Raw genomic sequence first — 12,236 nt, forward strand, 5'->3', positions numbered from 1 at the left:
CACTTATACAAAAATTACATGGATTACATAACTACATGGTTAAACCAAATATAGAACTAAAACGTATGAAGTGGAGAGTGTCAGAATTTGCTGTTTTGGCCATAAAGGTTTCAGACACTGAGCAAGACTGCAGCCTGGCTCGTTATTAGATATAACTGCACAGAACTTGTTGTGGTTTTATATTTAGCACTGACACACTCATTATGTTGCTATGAAATACCACAACTCTCCACTATGATGCCAGAGATAAAAAAAGAATGAACTCCAATAACTTTGTATTCAAGTTATTAGTTATTAACTGTAATATCGGTCTGCTCATTTTTACATTTTGCAATGGTCGAGGCAGACACTGCTGGTTTACATGCATTAAACTGGGACTTTATCTTTCATACTTTAACATCAACATCTGTTTTTTTGTTTGTTTTGTATTGGATTATTTATAGGTATTCTAAGTTAAAAGTGAATGACGTAAGTCTATGACAGTGCTATAAAGAATTCAAAAAAATCTACTTTAAATAATTTCTCTGTGGGAATAATAATATATATCTATTCTATTCTACCACGCGCAAGGTTCAGCCTCTGAAAATGTCCAGGAACTAAAATGAAATACCGCCCCCTGCTGTGCAAGAAATGGAACTGCGAACAGACATTTCCTTTAATTGTCGCCTTTGTTATAATGTGGGTGAAACGATTCACGATAGAAACATGAACATTACAGGACAGACGTCTTTCCAGTTTACTTTTTTAAAAATCCTTCAGCTGTTCTTTTAAATTGAAAGTATTGCTTTATTCTATACAATTAGAAGAGTAGTAAAAAAAAAAATATGGCTTTTTAGTTTATATAATCCAATTTTCACCATACAAGAATACATATTGCTATTTTTCGTATGCTTCATTCAGATAGATAGATAGAGAGATAGAGAGATAGGTTTTGTTCGCAGCTTGCTGCTCTCTGTCTGTGTGAGTCTTTTGGCTGCTGTTTGTTCCGCTTTCCGGAAAACGAGCTCTGATTCCAACCAGCTGTTTCCCGCCTCACGCGGATCAGCTGCACACACACACACACACACACACAACTCGTAGTAGGCGGAGGCAAGAAGCCACACACACACACACACACACACTGGAGGGAACCCCATCAGCTGTGTAAAGCAACACAGCCTTTGAATTTACTTTACAATTTTTTCTTTTTATTTCCAAACACTCTCCGTCGCGTTCAGGTGTTTCTGAGTTTTGCGGACGATGCGGCGCTGAGGAGCGAAGCGAGCAGCGGGTCGAACCGAGCGCAGGAGAAGAAAACAAGAGCGCAGGACTCCGGCAGCATGGAATATTTCATGATGCCGACAGAGAAGATTTCGTCGCTGCAGCAGTTCAAGAAGACGGAGAAGGACGTGATCGGCGGTCTGTGCAGGTGCGTGGCCGCCGCCTCTCCACGTTCGGCGGACGAAACGGAGGCTCTTTTTCACGCGTCTGTAGCGCGTGTCGTTGTGTGTTGAGTGTGTGCGCGCGGTGCAGCCGCCCGCACGGAGCGTGGTGTTAGCATGTTAGCACGACTAGCTCGCGCCGCCAGCACGCGCCGCCGCTGCTGCAAACTGGCTGCGTGTTGTTGTGCCAGTCGGAGCCGCCGGGGTCAAACCCGCGGGCCCCGCCGGGCTTATCGTGCACACGCTGTCGGTCAGAGGTGTCTCCCGCTCCGCACGGGGCATGTTTGCGGGTATTTGGTTGAGAAATTATGTAAATAAGCGGGGGTGAAATCGATACCTTTGGCGTCCACTCGAACACCAACCACGTGGTAGTTAACGTGTTCCCCGCAGCCGCGCTGCTACACGCCGAATCACATGTTTGTAACGACATATTTACATGTAACGCCCTCAGTTGTGGGCAAAACAAAGTTACATCCAACGGGACAGTCGCGGCGCTGCACCAGAGTGTGTAAAACTGCATTTCGGCGGTAGCGCGTGTGCGTTTTAAGCGCTGCCTCGGGCAGTGTCGCGTGCTAACATTAGCTTAGCTTAGCTATGGGGTTAGCCCGCGCTGCGCACTCGCTTCCCAACCGCTCTGAACGTGTTTGGCCGATTTAAACTCGCTTGTGGGGGCATGTTAGACGGAAGCAGGTCGTTTAATGAGCTTTACAGTGCCGCCAGGTGTGTATTTGTGCATATCAGCTGATTAGCTGACGGTTAGCTCGGTGCTAAACGTGGAAAGCATTGTTCTCCATGTTGCCAGGGGGCCTGCTGCTGCTGGCTGAGCGACATGCGCCCCCCAGCGACCGAGCGGCAGTACTGCACAGCTCCCGAACAGCTGGTTTTGTGTGTGTGTGTGTGTGTGTGTGTGTGTGTGATACTAGTGTATACATATATACAAGCACCTCAAACAAATTCAGTTGGCAATTGTTTTTATTTTGTCCGTTATTTTTACACAATTGCAAAAAAACAGTTGAAAGCATTTTTTTTAAATGAACTAATAATAATTATAAGCACCTTTTAAAAATAGAGAAATACCTGTGACATATTGTTTTTGTATTGATTTCTAAGATAATTTAGAAAAATCAGTAGATAACATAAAATGAACAGCTTCAATAAAATATAGATAAATACTTTGTTGTTACCTGTTGGGAAGTTCTCAGTTCCAGCAGCATCAGCGCGCCACAGAATGGCATTGAAATGAAAATCATATAAAGAGAAGATGAAAAGATCGAACCCAGGCCTCCCACATGGCAGGCGAGAATTCTACCACTGAACCACCAGTTCCTGCATAAATGTGGTAAAAAAATAAATAATCCACTATTTTCATTGTAGATTGTTGTGAGTGGTACTGATTTTGCTGCGTCAGTCGATACAGATAAGTCATTAAATGCAGCATTTCAGATAAAACAGCTTTAGTGATTATCTGAATCACGCCACTGTGATAATATAGCACATCTATGAAAGCCTTAAAGAGTGAGACAGTCTGCAACTGACTGTCTCCATTCTGTCAGTGTTCATTATAAATAGCTTTTTATGGACATTTCTTACAAGTTAAAAAAAACAGAATTATCAAGTCTTACATAGTTTTGATGGTTGAAATGATGCACTGTTAAAATGAACGTAGTTCATTAATAGTATTCTAGCCTCCAAAACATGAATATTTCTTATAACTCTAATTTCAAATTGCTATAAACCAAAAAAGTAAATTGTGATGTTTTATTTTTGTGAATAGTGTGAGATGTCGGTGATTTCAGTTCAGCCTTGTTGCAGACAAAAAATAATATTTTTCTTAATTAAAAAAAAAAAAAAATAATTATTAGAAGGAAAATGTGTGTAAATGTTTAATTTGTGGAAACAACTTCTAATCTGGGGGGGGGGGGGGGGGGGGGTTCAGAATGGATGGCTTAAGTGGATACAATTACAATGACACTGTCAGGTTTAAGTACAGTGATAATATCTTCAGTTATATTTACACAACGTGCAGTTACCGTGTGTTTATTTATTTTAGGGAAAGTTTAATCCTAATACCAAATTAAACAGTTGTTTTAACATTCTCAAAAAAATCTCTATATTTTTTTTTTGTTTATTTGAGGGCTGTGCTACCACAGGGCTGAAAGTAAAGTCAGATTAAAACATGGAACAAAGTATGGAATGGACTCTAGGATTATTTTCCATGTTGGGATTATAAGTGGCTCAGTTGAGTCTTGGCTTCTGCCGTTTCTTCTCCTTCGTCCTCCCTCGCCAGGGTCTTCAGGTTTGTTTGGTCGTCTTCATCCTTAATGGTTCATCTATTTCTCCCCCTGAGTAAATATGACGGAGATGGTTTTGCCACCGTGACATCCCACCTGGTGGGCCGCCGAGTTCAGACAAACTCGGAGACCTCCGTGCTTCTACCCTGAGGAATGTGAGGAGGTCGAGGCCTCCAGGTCCGAGGATTAGAGCATTGGACTTGAAGGTTTTATTGTTGCTTGGCTTTATTTTAACCCGGAGCCGCAGAGTGACCTCATCATGGTGGGACGGCGATGTGAGGCTTCGTACTCCAATGTTTCCTGAAATAAAACTCTTGATTAATGCCTGGAACCATCTTTAGTATAGAGCGCGGTTTGATTGGGAGATAAATAACAACAGTGTGAGGATATAAACATCCATATATGAACCTTTTATGCAATTCACGGCACATTTCACCACAAGTCTGCCGACGTTCGGCCAAAAGAAATCCCAAGTTTCCCCGTCAGAACAAGGTCAAGCGCCAACTTAGGCTCGTGTCTTTCTTCTTTTCCCTTGCAGCCTGGCCAACATCCCCCTGAGTCCGGAGACGGCCCAGGACCAGGAGAGGCGAATCCGCCGTGAGATCGCCAACAGCAACGAGCGCCGGCGCATGCAGAGCATCAACGCTGGATTCCAGTCGCTGAAAACACTCCTGCCACACACCGACGGAGAGAAGCTCAGCAAGGTGCCGCCGGCGTGCAAACTGGCATAATGACGCTCATGTGTTGTCCTTCTGCTGGGGTTTTATTTTTCCTCCCTGCTCTGCTGCCTGTATAAAAGTTGATCTTTGCTCTCGTGTGTGTGTGTGTGTGTGTGTGTGTTGTTTGTGTGTGCCAGGCGGCCATCTTGCAGCAGACGGCAGACTACATCTTCGCCCTGGAGCAGGAAAAGACGCAGCTCCTGGCTCAGAACAACCAGCTCAAACGCTTCATCCAGGTGACGACGCACACCGCGGGGAAAACAATCACACAAACCCAGATGACTGAGGCGCTCCGAGTGCGTTTAAATCCAGACGAGTTAAACTCTTGAGTTGAGCGGCGGCACAGCTTCAGTGTGAGGATTAGTGTCTGGAGCTTCAGTTCCTTTTTTTTTTTTTTAATGCAGTCTCTTAAAAACGGCTGAATCTCGTCTCATTTTGAGACGCGAGTGTTTTTTAATGTCCCGTGCAGCTTTTCGCAGTCGGTGTATTCTTCAGATTTCACACCACAAAGGCCTGGTTTGTTGTTGGCGTGTGAATGAGTTTCATTCAGTCGAGTCTCGGGTGCAGTTTGGTTGGATTTCATTGTGAATGTTGCCGTGGGCGACGAGGACTGCACTTGAGACAATATTGAGTTTTGAGCACTTAAGAGCGAGATGTTGATCTCTTTGTGCTTTGGGATCTTTCTATCCAAGTCACTGATCGTTTTCTGGCCCTGAATTCGCACCAATATGAGATTTTGGCACTTTTGTTGTTTTTTTTAGTTGATCGCCACAATCACACTTTTTACTTCACAATAATAGCGACGGTTGATATCATATAAAATGTTCTTACATCTTCAGCAATGTGAGAAACATCTGGTTGTATTGAATAAACAAACTGTAGGATGTTAGAATTGCTTAAAGTGTGTTCGGGTCAGTTTACAGTGAATATTTAACACCAGTGGATGTCAAGGTGATTCTTGGTAAATGTTTACTGGAGTCTGAATTCCACACTAGATCCACAAATGTAGATTAGGAGGAACCTGACTTGTGTTGTGTAGGTAATAGGTGAGTTCATGCTGGATGAATAGTTTGAGTGGGTTAGTAGGTGAAGGAGTCAAATTGAAAGATATCCTCTCTGCGTTCCTCTAATCTGTACTTGTTCGAGCTTGTTTGTCCGTCTCGTTTGCACGAAGCTGCCGCAAAATTCGGTGTGACGTTCATATTTTGTTACGATGCCGCACGTGGGAGAAACGGCCCCGAAGTGAAAGTAGGTCAATAACGGGAAGGTTCCTCTCAACAGTGTGTGGCAGGATTCTTCTCTGCTTCGCTGCAGCTTTTTGTGCAAACATGTGCCGAGTGTGAGCACGAGGCACATCTGTGGACCAAACGTAGCTTCACCTGATGTTTTGTTTACACCCTCATTATTTGTTGGAAGGATAAAAGAATTCCTCCCGAACAGGCCGGTTCTTGTGCAGGTTTTGTTCTCGTGTTGAGTTTTTTTTTTTTTTAAATACGACTTCCCTCTCGGTGGCCTCCAGGAGTTCAACGGCTCGTCGCCCAAGAGGAGGCGGGCGGAGGAGAAGGATGAAGGGATCGGCTCTCCGGACACGCTGGAGGAGGAGAAGGTGGAGGAGCTGAGGAGGGAGATGCTGGAGCTGCGGCAGCAGCTGGACAAGGAGCGCTCGGCTCGCATGCAGCTGGAGGATCAGGTGAGGAGCCGGGCGGAGGTTAATAAGACGATTAAACACATGAAGCGTTTGTTTGAAATACGCAATGATTAAAACTCCCGAGGCTGAATTGTGACATGAAGTTAGTCTGAAGATCAGTCCTGAAACCTGAGCGGCGGCGGCGTCTGATGTGGACTGGCGTTTCAGCAAATGAGGCTTCCTGGTGAACTCAACCTGGAATTACCTGAAGGGCAGGTTCATACTAAAGAGGCTGAACAGATAAGATGACAAACAGGAACTCGTTTAAAGTGGAGTGTAAACATTGGGGGGGGGGTGAATGAGACGCACTCCTCGTTGGGGGAGTTTTTATTAAAGATAAACAACGAAGGAATAGTTTAATGTAGCGAAGGACATAAAGTCAATTTATCGAAGTTGCAGCTAAAAACGATTTTTATTGTGAAAATAAAAGTTTTTTGACATTTTCCTCGTTGAGTTCTATTCTTCCTTGTGAGTTTCCGTAGTTGCCGTTGCACTTTTGCTTAAATTTGGTTAAAGCTTGAATTTGTTGAATGACTGAGCCTTATTTTTGGATTGTTTATATGCATTTTAACTCTGAAGACAATCGCAGCAATAAAGTTGCGCTTTTGACAGTAGATCTGATTTCTGCAGTCACTTTACAAAAACAACATAGGATTAAAAAATTTTTTATTTTTTTGGTGCCAAATCGCCCGGCGCTAGTTAAAAGTCATAAAAGAGGAACGGCCTGAGACTCGTTGGTTGAAGCGTCTCTAACAGACCTTGATTGGTGCCTCTCGTGTAGCGACGGTACGTCTGCTTTAGCCACGCCTTTGTTTTGCGTCGATGTGTTCAGGTGCGCTCTCTGGACACCCAGCTGTACCCGGAGCGCCTGAAGGTCATCACCCAGCAGGTGGAGGAGGAGCAGGCGCTCATCCAGAGCCAGACGCTGTTACGGCTTCAGCAGATCCACGCTGCCGACCGGCAAACACACAGTCCACAGGTCAGAAACACACACACACACACACACACACACACACACACACACACACACACACACACAGAGTAATGATTGTCTGGCTCGTGTCGTCAATAAGCTCTGAAGTGGACTGAAACTGACCGTAGTTACTGATTATATCACATCACGGTTCTCCTGCTACTTTACTTGATGTGAAGTTAGATTCTCGCTCCTGAGCTACTCGGATAATCCCAATAAGGTCATTTCAGCTCGGCAGTCTAATCAGCTCCACCCAGACCAACGAGAGGTTAAAAAAACAAACTTATCTGCCCCACACAGTCCTGATCAACCAGTAGGATTTCTGAAGGAGCCAAAGCGTTAACGAGACGGTTTGTTGTTAATGCTGATGGCCCGAGAGCGTTGGAATAAACTCTGAGGAAGACATGTGGTCCTCTGGGGAAGTTAGTCCCTCATCTGGTCTCACATCCTCGCCAGAAAAACATAAACACCTAGATTTTCACCTATAAACCAATAAATATCAAATTTCTGTCTCACGTGAACATAAACTTGTCAGAACGTTTGCTCCTCACGCCGGGCCGAGGAAAGGAAGCGTCTTGTTGTGGAGGTTAGTCTCCACTCCTCATCCTGAACATTCTTGGGTAGCGACTCTTAACGACACGATTCCAGTGGAAATCATCGATTTTGCATTTAGTTTCAGAAAATTGGCGCGTTCCCACTGGAATGTTGGGAAAAACTGTCGGTTTACATAAGAACAGCAGACGTGTTGAAAACGTTAGCATGTTGGGCCACTAGTGGGTGCTGTTTGTTTTTAGTGCTGAAACCACACACACACACACACACACACACACACACACACACACACCGCAGAGAACAATGAGCTCTAAACATTAACACTGGGAGAACACGGACATTCTAGTGGACAGACTATCAAGATGGATTATTATGGTGACTGTCAAAATAAAACTACCAAGTTGCATTGTTATTACGGAGACTGTCAAAATAAAACCACCAAGTTGGATTGTTGTTACGGCGACTGTCAAAATAAAACTACCAAGTTGGATTGTTGTTACGGCGACTGTCAAAATAAAACTACCAAGTTGGATTGTTGTTACGGCGACTGTCAAAATAAAACTACCAAGTTGGATTGTTGTTACGGCGACTGTCAAAATAAAACTACCAAGTTGGATTGTTGTTACGGCGACTGTCAAAATAAAACTACCAAGTTGCATTGTTGTTACGGCGACTGTCAAAATCAAAGTATCAAGTTGGGTTGTTGTGAAGTTGATTGTCAAAATAAAACTACCAGAAAATGGAAACGTTGCTCTGATTGGCTCTACTGAGCATGTGCAGAACTACTAGTTGCTACAGCCGTGATGCGCAGCACACGCAGTTGGATTGTTTTCAAAAAGTTGTGCCTCTGAGCACCATTGTCGCGTAAACAAACAACCAAAATGCTCCAAAAGTTTTCTGTTTTCACTTAAATGCTGGATTGTGGTCCCGGTTCTTCCTGTCCAGTGTTTACTGGTTCCCTCTGTGTGTGAGCAGCTTTGCTCAGGCTGGTTGCTTCACATGGAGCTGCAGTGTTTTCATTTTCCTCCAGACCAACAGATCTACTTCCACTTCTTCACCTCACGACCCAAATCAAGAAATACATTCCAAGTCACTCAATTAAAATGAGGTGCAGTTTGTACATTAAATTAGATTAAATATTGAATATTGCTATAGTAGTACACGTGTAGTCATTTTAAAACCTGCAAACAGGAGATGTACAGAGTGAGAATCATCTCCTTTGTTTTAATTAAAGCCTGAACATTGAGCATTTCTAACAGACTCGACTAAGTTTTCTTGCACAATTATGAAATAAAACTGATCTCCACTCGGCTGTAGTTTCAAAATAAAGCTCCAAGACGCTTCAGTCCTCGTGGTCTCATTCTTTCACATTGCAGCTGCACGGAACACTGTTCTGGGTGATTTTTAAAAGCTCTCATCCCGGAGGCATCGCTGCAGAGCAATGGCCGACGTTACCTTGACATTGTGTCTGTCCTCCAGGTGCTGGCTCCTCCCACTCCTCCTGCTCCCACCCACCACCCCACGGTCATCGTCCCGGCGCCGGCGCTCACCCAGCACGCTCACCATCACGTCACCGTGGTGACCATGAGCCCGTCTGTCCACAGCAGCACCGTGTCCACGTCCAGGCAGAACCTGGACACCATCGTGCAGGTTGGAGTCCCGACAGTGAAAAATCCTCCCGTCGTCCCGAAGCGAATGCGAGAGTCGTTCTGACTCGTGTGTTTCCCCCCCGTCAGGCCATCCAGCACATCGAACGCACTCAGGAGAGACGAGCCAGCGCCGAGGAGGAGCAGAGACGGGCCGTCATCGTTAGCCCCGCCCACGTCGCCATGGACACCGCCTGCTCGGACACGGACACGGACACAGAGGGAGAGGACTGCTCCATGAACTGACAGAACCCAGGAACTCACACAGTCAGAACAGAAACACTTAGAAAACCTTCTCACTGTAAGATTCCCTCCAGGAGCTCGACTACTTTTGACAAAAAAAAAACAAAACAAAACAGAAAAAAAGTCTTTCTTTGGCATTATCCAAACTAAATCCAGTGGTTAAGCTCTGTGTCAGTCTCGTACTGTAAGATCTCTCAATATTGAAAACATAGGATGGTCAGAGGGGATTTCTAGAGGCTGTTTTTCAATGTCAGAGCCGGTCTGTGGCTACTTGAAAACTTTGAATGGTCTTGTCGTGTTTAAAAAAAAAAACAAACAAAAAAAAAAACTCCCGGCGTCTGTCCACCTTCCGTCTCCGTGTGCCACCGGCTCGCTGGCAGTATTACAACTAAAGGACGGAGTGTGTATATTGGAGAGTTGAATGTAAGGACACACACACACACACAAAAACAAGCAGCTCTTAATTCTAAAAATCAGATGTGAAGTTGTTTCTGTCCCAGTTGTTGTTTTATTTTGATTCCAGTGGACATTAGATCCGACTTAAGCTCGAACGTAAATATGAATAATTTGGTAAATATTCACTTAAATCCAGATTTACTTGAAAAACAAATTTCTACGCCCTTTTTAAAATAAGCTGAACGATGTCCATTGGGTTTTTGTTTTTTGTCTTTTATCATTTACTTTGCGTCAGGGTTACTGAATGCTGAAGGTGAACCTTTTTTTTTTTTTTTAATATTGAGATTAACAAAGTGGAGGTTTGTCGGGTTTTCACGGGACGCCGGTGGTCCCACACATGAGTTTCAGCTTCCCGCCTGCGATTTCCATAATTTATTCTCTGCATGTTGCAGTTTTTAACTCTGTTGCGTTCATCAGCAGCTGGAAAATTGATCAATTTCTGGTTCAAACACTTTGGAAAGTGTGAGAAGCAGATTTAATACCACATGTGACGACATGGGGGAGTCGTATTTTAACCGCAGCTTGTTTCACTTATAATCAACACTAGTGGATGATGATGTGTAGGAGTCACATGCATAAATAATAATAGTTGATAGATGTATTGCTGGTTACATGGTCGATTTTTTTTACTTTCTCAAATGGGAACGCTGGGATTTCCCAGCTGCATGAACGCACCACTGTCACCGGAAAAAATAAAAAATGTAATCATTTTTTGGTGTTAGGTTCTAAAATCTGATCAGAATTGAGAAGCGAGGCAGAGAACCTGAAACCCAGGCGTGTGACTGACACCCTAACGTTGCGTTGGTGGGGGGTGGGGGGGGGTGTTCCTCCCGGTGTTCCTCCAAAGACTTCAGCCTTTCTCCTTTTCTCGGTTTGTTGATTTCAGTGACTATGCACTAGCGTTTTTTGGTATTTATGCAATTCCATCTCCTGTATCATTTGTGTGGCGTCATTTACTCATGAGGTGAAGTACTCTATGCACCGTTGTTGATGGGTGTGTACACAAACACCTGCCGTATATATGTCTCCAAAAGACTTGACGTGCTCGTATCAAAGAATGTAGTCTCTACTTGCAAGGTGCTCTTTGTCAACTGGTGCTCTGCTGAGGAGCGGTGAGCCGAGGCCAAACCTTCACCTGACGTCGCAGCCCCTCACGTTTCTCGCAGGGTGCCTGATTGTTTATCTCTCACAATGTTTGTCATTCCTGTATTTCAGAGTTGCTCTGAGAAACGTGGGGTAATGTAATTCTTTATATATTTTTATTTTTTTTGCAAAAAGAAGAGTCATCAGGAAGCAGCCTGGACTCTAGAAAACCAGAATTTTGGAAGAGAAAAGTAAAAAAACATCAGAACTGCATGTAATCAGTTCGTGTATTTTCAACAGAAACTGAAGGAAGTCAGTGGTTGGAGGGGCTGAAGATGCGTCACACACACACACACACACACACACACACACACACACACACACACACACACACACACACACACACACCCCCTTCCCTTCCACCTGACGTGCACCAAGTGTGTCCGCCTCATGTTAAGTTGCATCTGCTTTCCTCCCGGGACTTTGACTGGAACCCAGCCTCTTCCTGTCGCACTCGATTCGACTCGCTGACTCGATGCTGTAAACATTCCTCTTATTTGCTTTTTGTATCTGTCGTATGATCTGTTGCCAACCGAATGCATTTTTACTAATTGCTGTTTTTTGTTTTTTGAAGCCGGCTTTTGTTTACTTTTTGCAGTTTTCTACCTTTCTTTGTTTTTCCATGAACACAAGACCGCTGCGTTCACTGACTGTCTTGTGTGCGATGTGTGGACACTATTCACTCTGTTTTGGTTAGATTAGTATTTTCATGCCGAACATAGTGGGGGTGGGGGCGGGGGGGGGGGGGGGTCGTCATATTTTCTTTGTGAAGCTTTGTTGAGGGTTTCGGTGTTGTGCTGATAAATGTTGAGCTTTGGCTTGTTGTTTGTCAGAGGAAACACGGCACTCCTAAATGTTTCTGTACGTGGTGCCGCAGCACTACTGTCTTTTGGTGGAATTTGACATGTTTGATATGAAGCACTTGCTCTTCTGTACTGCCTGAGTCCATTATGAGGAAGATTTCTTTTTTTTTTTTTAAATTTGCCATTTATTTTTTGTAAGCTCTTTGCCGTGACGCATTTTAACGTCTGTCCACGATGTTCCGCTCTTATGTCTTCATTAGTCTTGACTTGCTTTTTTTTTTTTTTTTTTTTTTTTTCCAGTG

At 44.1% G+C, this 12,236-nt stretch overlaps 1 protein-coding gene across 1 annotated transcript; it reads left to right on the top strand.

Moving 5' to 3' along the window:
• Nucleotides 1–1,036: 1,036 nt before the first annotated feature.
• On the top strand, nucleotides 1,037–9,833 carry LOC308110463 (transcription factor AP-4-like). Its single transcript, XM_080464757.1, has 8 exons — nucleotides 1,037–1,089; nucleotides 1,218–1,408; nucleotides 4,251–4,416; nucleotides 4,569–4,667; nucleotides 5,951–6,121; nucleotides 6,951–7,097; nucleotides 9,123–9,293; nucleotides 9,380–9,833. Exons 2-8 carry the CDS (start codon nucleotides 1,320–1,322, stop codon nucleotides 9,533–9,535), a joined length of 999 nt encoding a protein of 332 aa, XP_080320883.1. The 5' UTR covers nucleotides 1,037–1,089; nucleotides 1,218–1,319; the 3' UTR covers nucleotides 9,536–9,833.
• The last annotated feature ends 2,403 nt before the right edge of the window (nucleotides 9,834–12,236 follow it).

This window comes from Lipophrys pholis (assembly GCF_963383615.2).
Source record: "Lipophrys pholis genome assembly, chromosome: 5".
Lineage (NCBI taxonomy): Eukaryota > Metazoa > Chordata > Actinopteri > Blenniiformes > Blenniidae > Lipophrys > Lipophrys pholis.